Source organism: Pseudochaenichthys georgianus, chromosome 18 (assembly GCF_902827115.2).
Source record: "Pseudochaenichthys georgianus chromosome 18, fPseGeo1.2, whole genome shotgun sequence".
Taxonomy (NCBI): Eukaryota; Metazoa; Chordata; class Actinopteri; order Perciformes; family Channichthyidae; genus Pseudochaenichthys; species Pseudochaenichthys georgianus.
Window position 1 is genome coordinate 1,592,366 of NC_047520.1, and position 12,021 is coordinate 1,604,386.

The 12,021-nt window shown below is 40.5% G+C and overlaps 1 protein-coding gene across 2 annotated transcripts in view; it reads left to right on the forward strand.

Moving 5' to 3' along the window:
• LOC117463419 (complement C3-like) overlaps positions 1 to 12,021 on the forward strand; it is a 62,710-nt gene that overhangs the window by 17,561 nt on the left and 33,128 nt on the right. For both annotated transcript variants that reach the window (XM_034105654.2, XM_034105653.2), the window contains exons 11-21: positions 1,395 to 1,541; positions 1,849 to 1,945; positions 5,799 to 5,893; positions 6,015 to 6,206; positions 6,342 to 6,497; positions 6,652 to 6,781; positions 8,567 to 8,635; positions 9,766 to 9,963; positions 10,067 to 10,184; positions 10,280 to 10,368; positions 10,493 to 10,632. In XM_034105654.2, coding sequence (XP_033961545.1) covers positions 1,395 to 1,541; positions 1,849 to 1,945; positions 5,799 to 5,893; positions 6,015 to 6,206; positions 6,342 to 6,497; positions 6,652 to 6,781; positions 8,567 to 8,635; positions 9,766 to 9,963; positions 10,067 to 10,184; positions 10,280 to 10,368; positions 10,493 to 10,632 — 1,431 coding nt within the window. The remainder of the gene's footprint in view (positions 1 to 1,394; positions 1,542 to 1,848; positions 1,946 to 5,798; positions 5,894 to 6,014; positions 6,207 to 6,341; positions 6,498 to 6,651; positions 6,782 to 8,566; positions 8,636 to 9,765; positions 9,964 to 10,066; positions 10,185 to 10,279; positions 10,369 to 10,492; positions 10,633 to 12,021) is intronic.

A 12,021-nucleotide genomic window follows, 5' to 3' on the forward strand; every position in this document is an offset into this window, starting at 1 on the left:
AGGTGAAAACTATCAGGGCAGGCCCAAGCAATCTCAAGGGCGGGAAACACACAAAGGCAGGAAATGTGGGATCTGGAATGAGAGGGAAAATAAAAACGTCCCATATTCTCATGTACCCACTTGCTGATTTGTTCAACCTGTCTTTTTCTATTTGCCTATCCAACTATTTGGAAATCTGCACGCATCATTCCACTCCATAAAGGTGGTGATTTACTTGATACAAATAATTATAGACCAATCTCTATAATCGGTTCTATTTCCAAAGTTTTGGAGAAAATAATTTATAATCAACTGTCACATTATCTCAATACTTATAATATTTTATCTCCGGTTCAATCTGGTTTCAGGCCTAATTACTCCACAACAACTGCCCTACTTACATTTTCGAATGACTTGTACTCTGCTGCAGATGATGGTGAACTCACAGGCGCCATTTTTATTGACTTGACAAAAGCCTTTGATTTTGTTGATCGATATCTGCTCTTGGATAAACGTCACGGCATTGGCCTTTCTAATAATTCTGTCAGGGTTGGGGAAAAATAGGACCCAAATGCAGAATGAGGAGGGAAGCAGGTTTCAAAATGGAACAAAAGGCGAGCTTTATTCACAAAAAGCTGAAAAAACAAGAATCCATGAACAGGTACAAGGCACGAGGTAGCATCCAAACAAAAAGGGACTGTGACAACATGAAGGGAGACATGAATGACAAATAATGAACCAACACTGAACACAGGAAGAGACAAGACTAAATACAGGGAGGAGTAATCACGAGACGAGAAACAGCCGGGCAGGGGAGGAGAAACACAAAGGCAACAGGTGAACACAATCAGAGAATTAGACACACCAGGGAAACTAACGACAGGGAGGACAGAACAGCAAAATAACCCCAAAACTAGACACACAAAAACCAAACCCTGACATAATCCCCCCCTCAAGGGATGGATTCCAGACGTCCCTACACAAAGTCAAACATTTCAAACTGGGTGGGTGGAGGGGTTCCGGAGGACGGGTCTGGATCAACAAAGCCAGCCTGCCAGGCGTTTCTTGGACAAAGCTTTTCCAGTTACCCCACCGCCGAAACACACAAACAGCTGTTCTGTGTGTCTAAGGCCAGCCGTGCGCTCTACATAACATGCCAGCACACACACCGGGCAGAGGAGGTGCAATTTAGCCTCCCTCGCCCCACTATGGGGGATTTTTCAGATTTAGGGAAATATTCCAGAGAAATTAAGAAATATACCGTTAAGCTTTGTGTCACCATAAACCATCTAAGTCATCATATTTAGTGAACAGAGCTAGATATTAGTACTGAGTTTTGACCTTTATAAGATGCGGTCTAATAAGACAGTAAACCTTTTTTCTGATTGTTGAACTGTTTGTGTCGGTGTTGGCAGATCAAAGTTGTGAATCCTGACAACACTCCAGCACCAGGTGTTGCTGTTGTGGTTGAACCAGGCCGTGTGACTGGCATGACCGCAGACAATGGCATGGCAAGGCTAACCATCAATACAGGAGGGAACCCACAACGACTGACGATCACTGTAAGTCTCTTAAAAATGCATACAGGCACCACAGGCCACTTTTCAAATGTAAGGTTTGACCTGCAATCAATGAATAATCATTCTAAACATTTTTGATATTCATTTTTTAAGGTGAATTCAAGTAGAGCTATCAGTAGATGTTTTTGCTTCTTTATAGCTCATTGCTTTACTTCCGATTGTTTGCACATTTAATTTACAGGATGTGAAAGGTGAAGCTTATTTTAATCATAGCCAGGATAAAGATGGAATTGGAAAGACTCAATATTTATTCAACCATGTGTATGCTTATGTGTTTCTTTAATTTCAGGCAAAGACGAATGATCCTCGTATTTTGACAAGACAAGCATCAACCACCATGACAGCTCTCCCATATATTACCCAAAGCAACAACTATATCCACATAGGTAAGAGACCAGGGGTGGGAATCTTTTTGTATACCACTATTTCATTTTGTATCTTTTGAATAACGGTTTTATTCTAAATTGATCCTCAATTCACTGCATAGAGGTGCTAATTTAGGAATAGACTCCAATCCGCATTGCGCTTATTATGGCTGTTTGGCAAATTACGGAGTGAGCGTAGAGTGAAGCGTGTATGAAATTATGGATTTTTTATATTTGAGGAAATTATTCAAAGTTAAGATTTGCAAGACTTTGGACGGTATTGAGCCAAATACCTTTAGCCTGTTAAGCCCCATAGCCCCCGTTGGCGGGGGCAACAGGCTTTTCTTTTACGAAACTGTGTCTCAGGGCTTCTTAACATTTAATAAACTATGAATGTGTCATACTCGCTTAAAGGGAAGAAACTCAGCTAACTGGCGATACGAACCATTTTCACCGAAACAAAACACAAGTCTCACAAGAAGCGTCTAAATGAGTCCTGAGCGAAAAAATGCTTACGCACTTAGCACAGAACTCTAGGTATAAATAAATACTTTATTACTTATCGGATCTGCCTTTTATGTCTTACCTGTTGCTGTTTCTGATCAAAAGTTGTGAGAGATACACAAGAGTGAGAGTAGGTGACAAGAGGAGCACGTCTGTAACCCGACACCGTTGCAATGAATCGACATCTGACCAATCACGGCTTTGATACGGCCACTAGTGCAGGTGAAGAGATGGCGGTGAAAAGACAGTTTCAGTCCGGCGCAAGTTAGAGGGAAAAAAAACAAGAGCATCACTCGAAGGTGGGTTATTGTATGAATCAAATGTACAACTTGCGAATGTTGTCAAATTGCCAATTGCCATTTCTCTTGCGTTTCGGGTCAAATCTGACTGAATGACTTTTATTTTAATCATAAATATTGTGTTTTTCATCCAATTGCCTCAAGACCTTATGTTATCCTCCACACTAGGCCTCTGAACATATACACTTGATGACCACTTGCATTGCATTTTGAGTGATTTATTCAACAGTGAAACACCCTTGACATTTTCGGTCAGATTTGACCGCCATAGCAAATGAATGGGTATGACTGTATTATGTTCATCCTGCAGATGGAAAACATCTATATACACACACACACACACACACACACACACACACACACACACACACGTTACGGGAACCTCTCCCTTTCTCGCTGTATGATACAATGTATCATACCTTCTCACAGGTGCGAGCTCTGTGCCCCTCGAGAAACACAAACCTCTCACTTTCTCGCGCTAAATGCGCCTCCCTTACTGGCTCTCAAGCAGTTATATTTGTGCCTTGCTCACATTTGACTCATTAACACAATGAGCAGGCGACCGATTAGGCGATTTTCTGTACGAGGGGCTCTGGACACATTTTTGAACCAGATGAAGAAGAGATAGAACCAGAGGAAGAGGAGATAGAGGAAGATGTCTCAGAAATGGAAGACAACAGCGATCCAGACTATGAGCCTACAACAGACCAGAAAGGGGCCCCTGAGATAGAGGCCCCTGAGATAGAGGCCCCTGAGGGAGAGGCCCCTGAGATAGAAGCCCCTGAGGGAGAGGAGCCTGAGGTGACATTCCACAATTTTGCATTGCCAACTATGTGCGTGAACACATGTAAACATACATGTTCTGTTATGGTATATTTCTCTTTCACTGATTGTTCATTGAAGAAAACAGTATCAGTGTCTTATTTTATATTCATCATAGTGAATGCTGAACTTGATGGACCCACCGGTGGGTCCGAAAAATGACATGAAACACTGGCTTGCTTGTATCAAATCAATACATCCCATACATCATTGGAACGGGGAGAATCTCAGCTACGACACTAACTAAATAATTTCCATCTCCAGTAAACACAGCTTACATGGCAAGCATTTTTATAATATACAGTAATGTAAAATAAGCACTATCTTTGAACTTACTGCCAAAAATAATATGAAATTCACCCCTGGTGTCATCCTGGTGTCATCCCTTGATTTTACTTGCTTTGACTGTTCAAATGAGATGTCAACCATCAAAATTGGATAAGGGGTTCCAGAGATATCACTGTGCAAAACACACCGGTCAATTTTGACCGAAAATAGCATGGGAAGGGGGGTATGACCTAACGCAAGAGAAGGGTTTAAACATCAGCTGCAATTCACGACATGAAGAAGGCAGTCTCTGCATAGCATATAGGCTAATGGAGATGCAGTTATTTCCAGCATTCTTTATTTACCATTCATTCAAGTATGTGATGCCTTTTATCTGCTAATGTACAGGAGGAAGAGTGAAACACTGTCTGTCTAGTTTGCTTACATAACAGTTCAAGTTTACAGCCTAAAAAACATGGAGCATTTTTTCCCCTTTTATAAATTTGTATGTCAATTTGCACATTTCATGGTGACGCTCAGCCTCTCCCCTTAATTCCTAACAGTCATCATCATGTCAACCACAACACAGAGAAATACTGATAGGAATGTGTGTGTAGTTGTTGATGCATTGCTGACAGAGGGAACTAGAATACAGATTTAAGAAAGATCAGTTTGTGAGCATGTCATAAGCATGTTTTGTCTTGACTATATTACAACTATATTATAATAAAATAATATAGTATTTATATTATTGAATTGATTATTATTATTATTAGTAGAAGTAGTTTATTTACATTAATTATATTTTAATCTTTTTGAGGCTAGTATTTGGCAGGAAATGCAGACGTAAATTCACCTGCAAACACATACTGAACGACATACATGCACATTTCCCATTTACCTCACTGTATAAAAAAGTAACTGTATTGATAATAATAATAATAGTAATAATAATAATAATAATAATAATAATAATAATAATAATAATAATAATAATAATAATAATAATAAACAGGAATTATATTTGCAAAGTAGCCTACTTTGTTTCGAAAAAAAAAAAAAAATGTCACTCCTGTCGGTTGGGGGGGGGGCCTCATCTCACAATGTCGCTTGGGGCCCCAAGTTGGCCAGGGGCGGCCCTGCTGATAATCCATCATTCCATTCCATATTAGCTGCTATGATAGCTACCAGAGTGTATGACAGCTTCCTGTTTTGGGTATTCTGGCTACGCATCACTCTCACTCCTTATTTGGTAACGTGTAGATGGATTTAGGAACTTCTCCTTGATTCTATTGGCTCTAACGGTTAAAAAGAGGTGTCAATCATCAAAATCGAACGAGGGGGGCCGGGATATGGAAAATGCACCCAAATGACCCCAGAAGTGTTTATTTTTTTAAAAAACCTCTCTAAAAAGGTCACATGTCACTTGTTTTGCATACATCTTGATACAGGGTACTTATTATATGTTATGGTTTGGATTCCTAAAGCTTTTAGTCTCCGATCCATCATTCAACGGTGGTTTTCACTATAAGTAATGGTTTTTTTTTGGACGGACACTATAATTTACATTTTCTTACTATGTTCAATCTGAATTTACTTTAAAATAAAATAAATCTATATTGATTCTGACTTTTCTACATCCAACTCACAGGTTTATCATTGCTTTGAAAAAAATGATTATTAATGTGCCCCTTTTAGAAGTGTAGATATAGTCATTCGTTCTGGGAATGTCATTTTCGAGCCTGAGACCTGAAAAACAAGCTCAGGGCTTAACAGGTTAAAATATTATGCCTGGAAAACATGCTCCTTTTATTATATTTTTCACTTTTATGCAAAAAGTTAATCTAGAACTCTCTTGCTCTAGAATTACTGTCCATTCGAAGCAATGCAAAATATCATTGTTGTATAGGGTGAAAATGTACTACAATGCTCTACTTTAGAAATACTTGAGATACTGCAATCACAACATGTCATGTTTGCAGGTGTGGATTCAGCTGATGTACCATTAGGACATAACCTGAAAATCAACCTCAACCTCAAAAGGCAGGAAAGTCATGACACTGACATCACATACCTGGTGAGAGATGTTTTAAATCTGTGCATGTGTGCTTATACTACCCTTTTTGTTGCGTCCATCAAGTTGTGTAGTGCAGTATACACGCTCATTAGTGCTGATATGTAAGTCTGTGTCCCTATAGATCATGAGCAGAGGTCAGCTGGTGGAAAAAGGCCGACAAAAGACAATAGGTCAAGTGGTGATCACCCTGATGGTTCTCATTACCAAAGACATGCTGCCATCATTCCGTATCATAGCCTATTACCACACAAATGTGAATGAAGTGGTATCAGACTCTGTTTGGGTGGATGTAAAAGACTCCTGCATGGGCTCGGTGAGACAAGCAATACAAAACACACACAAACTGATTTATTTATTACTGTATTCATCTGACATTTTTGAATCTAAGCAACTGGTGCAACAAATCCAAACTGTATGTGTAATTCATTGACCTCACCTTCACATTTAGCTGAAGCTGGAACCATCGAGACCCAAACCATCCTATGAGCCTGGCAAGATGTTTGGTCTGAAGGTTACAGGAGACCCAGGGGCCATAGTGGGACTGGTGGCAGTGGACAAAGGCGTCTATGTCCTTAACAACAAGCACCGCCTCACACAGAAAAAGGCAATTTATTTATATCATATTTTTCTTACATTCATTGCATGAATACATTTCTAATGACATATCAGAACTTTAATGTGAGTTTTCAGACCTGTCTACCTCTTGCCTTTAAGTGTAAGTCTATTTATTTGTGTGTGAATGACTTTCATATGTTCAGGTGTGGGACATTGTAGAGACGTACGACACAGGTTGCACACCAGGTGGAGGGAAGGACGGTATGAGTGTGTTCTACGACGCTGGGCTGCTGTTCGAGTCCAACACAGCTTCTGGGACTGCCTACAGAAAAGGTGACACTACTTTACTCTCCCCTTCCCTGAACATAGTTTTAAAAAGTGAGCACATACACCTTTATTCATCACCATCAGTCAAGTGCTTCTTTACAACTGAGCATATTGTGTTCAGTAGAAGAACTGCATCCTAAAGGGTCTTTTTATGGCTCCCATATCTGGGTATTTGTGTCTTTGGTTGAATTTGCCCTTTGAGGCATTTCCAAGTTTGCATTGACCATGCTAATGGCCAATGAGCTGAATTGTCCTTATTATAAGGCGGTTTTAAAAACCACCTTTAGCACTTATTCCAAAAAAGTTTATCATTTACATAAATCAGACGTGATTTGTGATAAACGTCAACAGAAATATTCCCTAACACAGTGGTTCCCAAACGGTGTGCCGCGGCACACTGGTGTGCCATGAGGCAAGTCCGGGTGTGCCGTGGGATTTTGTGACAACCATACGTTATTATTGCAATATACAACTACACAAACATAATTATTTTTTAATTTACTATATCAGTACTTTGTAGGTTTATATGTACGTAATCTGCGCGACTTGTGCGTCCACATCTCCACGTGCAGTGTTGCATAAACATGGCTGAGTCAGCGATAACTTTCGAGGGGTGGAGGTCTGCCCATTATTTTGAGTTCGTCCGAAGAATAGACAGGAATGTGACGGTGAGGTGCAAACTGTGTCCAGGCCAGAAGCTGTTATCCACTGCTGTAAACACCACATAAAAACCTCAACAAACACCTGCAAAGAACACATGCTAGGGTGAAGCTACCGCACACGCTATTTGTTGTTTGTTTATATCACAGTCTGTTCTTCTTCTCTGTTTTCCGGTTGTTGCCTGTTTTGAATGACAAATACACACTACCGCCGCCTGCTGGTAGGGAGAGTTATTGCCACTCACGCATGCGCAGTTCGTACGTGCTCGGCGAGTAAAGTAACGAGTTACTTTATGTAGATAGTAACAAAGTAGTGTAATATATTACTTTTTTTAAAGTAATATGTAATATGTTAAAAAAATTTAGTAACGACCCCATCTCTGGAGTTGGCGTTCTCTACTCTGATTTACATGAAGAACAACAGGAGGTCACGGCTCTGTGTTGAACAGGACTTGCGAGTGGCCCTCTCCTCAGTGCCACCAAGGATTAAAAATGTCTGCGCGCCCCGACAGGCACATGTATCTCACTAATTTGTAAGTCGGCAAAATATTTACAATAGCACATGTTTCAATGCTGATTGCTGAAATGTTACTTTTATAATTTGTAGTTCAGGACCATGGACAATGCAGCTTCCTTGCATTGACAGTTCTCTGTGCTGAATTTCTGCTGAGTTTCCTTTGCCTCATTTTTTATTTTGTGACCTGTCTGGTTTAAATGAGTTTGTTGCTGCTTTGATGAAGCCTAATTTGATAAAGTTTCAAATACATTTCTGAAACATTTCGTTAATAAATATTTCACGAGTAATATAATTGTCTTTGTCACATTTTATTTGGCATTAGTAAATAATTATGCACATTTACAGATATTTTACATGATATGAGTGATAACACGTGTTATAAGGGCTATTTTGCACAATTGGTGTGCCTTGAGATTTTTACTTGTCCTTTGGTGTGCCTTGGGCACAACATTTTAGGGAACCACTGCCCTAACAACCCCCACAACCTGTTCACGTGTACCAGAGAAATCACCTCACTCTGATTTTAAAAGTTCCACATCGATTATACAATGCTAAAGGTAGGTTGAATATTGTTGAGTTCTGTAAAAGATTTTGTCTCTGTTGCTTTTTTTCCAGAATTGAAATGTCCGGTACCGAGCAGGAGGAAACGAGCCACCACATTCATGGATGTCAGAACCAGCTTACGTAAGAACCATAACTCTAGACAAAGCAATAACCTCATTTCCTGTTATCTTCTGTCTGAAAAGTATTTCTTAGAAGTTTATGTTCTCAATCCCTAGGTTCCCATTTAGAGTAAAATACATATCAAACCATGGTATGGTTTAGGTTGCGCCTATCTTTTGGTTGTCAAGTAGCTAGTACGCATTTTCCTTTGGTTTGATATTATCCAATTTCGGTTGACCATATGTTTTTGTTTTGAACTCTTTGTAAAAGTCTATTTTAAATCCATGAGTCCCTGTTCTAATTAACAGATGGCAACTGCCAACATGCCAGACCTTAGCTTTAAAGTTGTAGTTAACAAACTGATGGCCGAAATCACGGTAACTACATATTTCTTATATACAGTCTTTGCTTCCATCACACAGTTCATGTTAATCAGATACATCAATGTGTCCATCTCCTCCTCCTCCTCTTCAGGAGGGACGGTTCAGGTAGAGTCCCACGAGAAGCCTCCTTTGTAGATGTGGAGAGCAATGGATGGTGGTGAGGAGCTCAAGCTTGAGTCTAGGTCTAGCGACAGTGGTGGATGAAGGCTTGAAACAGGGAGTACAGACAACAACTGGGAGGGGTCATGCTGTGCTGCAGGTCAATAGCACAGTTATATGGGTGGAGGAGGAGAGCTCACCTTGACTCAACTGAAGACTTCTTTGAAGTCATCTAGGTTAGCGGGGTAAAGATGAGATAGGAAGGTCAGGGACCGGCAGGATAGGCAACAAGGAAGCAGTCCAGAATAGTGTTGGAAAGTCCAGCATCAGTAGCAGAGGACGATGTGTCAATGAGTTACTGAGCAAAAGAGGCTTATATGCTGGCTTGAATAAGATGTGAGGTGGAGATGAGTGAAGTTACCGTGGTGCAGATGGCAGGGAGAGAAGCAGACTGTGGCAGTTCAGGCTCTCCACATGTTTGTAGATGGTGTGGTTTCAGATTATTCTTCCATGCCATGCTAGAGTATGTATTGTGAAAGTCAAAAGGGAAAACTATTTTTACTTTACTTTTACTTTAGTTAATAGTCAATGTGTTCCTTCATACTGTGTAACCCTTCCTGCACAAATCTTTATCTCTCTGTCTCTTCTTCAAAACCCTTTTCTTTATAGTGAGTAACTATAAAGAAAAACTGCAACGGGACTGTTGTTTGGATGGCATGAGGGACACCCTCCTCTCTTACACCTGTGAAAGGCGTGTAGAGTACATTGTTGATGGTGAAGCCTGTGCAGCAGCCTTCCTGCACTGCTGCAAGGACATGGAAAACCAGCGAGCTGACAGCAAGGTGGAGAGCCTTCATCTGGCTCGCAGTAAGAGACCGGGATAAGGGATGGGCTGAAGCCCTGGGTGATCATTTGTTGCCATAGTAGTAGTAACAAACAATTCTGAATGAAAATATGTTTGACACTCTAGGTGAGGAGGATGACGACAGTTACGATGACAGCAATGAAATTGTTTCTCGCACCAAGTTCCCTGAAAGTTGGCTGTGGTCAGATATCACACTTCCTGCTTGCACTGGACCAAACCCATGGTAAGTCAACCGACATATACACACAAAAAACACTAACTTCAATAGTGACGCCTACACTTACCTCCCAAAGATGTAACACTTTTCTTTGTTTTCAGTGAAACCACATCAATGACTAAAAATGTTCCACTGCAAGACTCAATCACCACCTGGCAGTTCACTGGCATTAGTCTGTCAACTACTCACGGTGAGGATTCGGTGACTGAAAGCTGTTTCGTTTAGGAATCTAAACTTGAACTTTTGTTATCCCTTATATCTTCTCTCTCTCTTTCTCTTTGTAATCCCTTTTTATTGTCCCTCTCATCTTGAAGGAATCTGTGTTGGTGATTCGTTAGAGGTGATTGTCCGGAAGGAATTCTTCATTGATCTCAGGCTGCCATACTCTGCTGTCCGGGGAGAGCAGCTGGAAGTTAAGGCAATCCTGCACAACTACAGCGATGATATTCTAACTGTAAGTCTGTGTTAAATACAGCATAAGAGGCAAGAGAACATTTTAGACTAAAGGGAAAAATCAACAGCAAATATTCAACTGACATACTGTATCAAAAAAGAAAAGTGAATAACCTTCCTATTCTAGACTTGTCATACCTGCTCACATAGTGGTTGGCCTGCAACTATCGTTTTTCCAACCCAGTTTATTTCCAACCCTGCGTGATAAAAAGCATGACGTAGCTCTGAACAAATGTGTCATGGATGTTGTGAGACTAACCGTTGAGTGGCCCGACAAAGCAAGGAGGCAGAGAGTTCAAATATAACTCGGTGTGGGCATTTATGTCTCATGTGCACATAGTCACTAGCCTCGATATGACTGTCCTCCCTGAACACAGTCAGCAGCCACAATGATCTCCCACACACTACCTGTCCACTGACAGGGAAAACAGAGCCTAAATACACACACACTAATCAATCAACAAGACACAGGTGAGGGGGGAGGAGACAACACAGGGCCCCAGGTGAACACAATCAACAACAATGAAGCTACACAACCCGTAACGGAGGCCGAGATCTATGGGCCCAGAGATCACCTCTGTGACAGATGTAAAAATAGAATATTGCAGTCCCCATCCAATCAATGCTCTAGTAATCAAAGCTTGGGAAAAAAACTATAGGGCCGCTTAATCTGATCAATTCAGTGTTTATTAGAACACCAAGAACTATTCAAAAATAGCTATTTCTATCTACTTTGAAAAGGACGCTGTCGTGGCTTCCTTCCTTGTCTTTCCATCAAGCTACTAGACGCCTTAAACAGACAGTTCTAACTTGTTTCTTTCCTTTAAATTACTCACAGTTTGAGGTGTTGCTTGGCCTCCGATGGTTTAGAAGATGTTGCGATGTGTTTGCTCAAAATAACAAAACAAACTTTTGCACATGCAACAAAGAAAATAGGCCTTTACAATATTCAAAAGAAATAGGCAAAACTCAAATAAAATAACAAACAACTTAGGTATTATTTCTCTCTTGATAATACTTATAACTTCATAACTTAAAGGATACAATTTGTATGTACGTGTACGAGTATGGTTAAAAACTGTTCCTCGACGGCAACCCATCACTGTGGCTTTAGCCCAGGCGCCGTGGGAATTGTAGTCCTTTATAGTGCATTGACTACAGACGTCACAATTAGGTGGCCTTTCATATAAAATCTAAATACTGGCTCTAACAGACGCTCTATGTAGCGACTGTAGCTATCAATTCCATATTTCGTGGAATGAAAATGCCACAGTTGACGCTCTAATGCTACATTAATGCTTGTGGGCACCATGTCTGAACTGGGATGGAAAAACGATAGATGCCTCAGCAGCGGGAAACCTTACTGCATTATTAACAGTGTGCCTTTTAT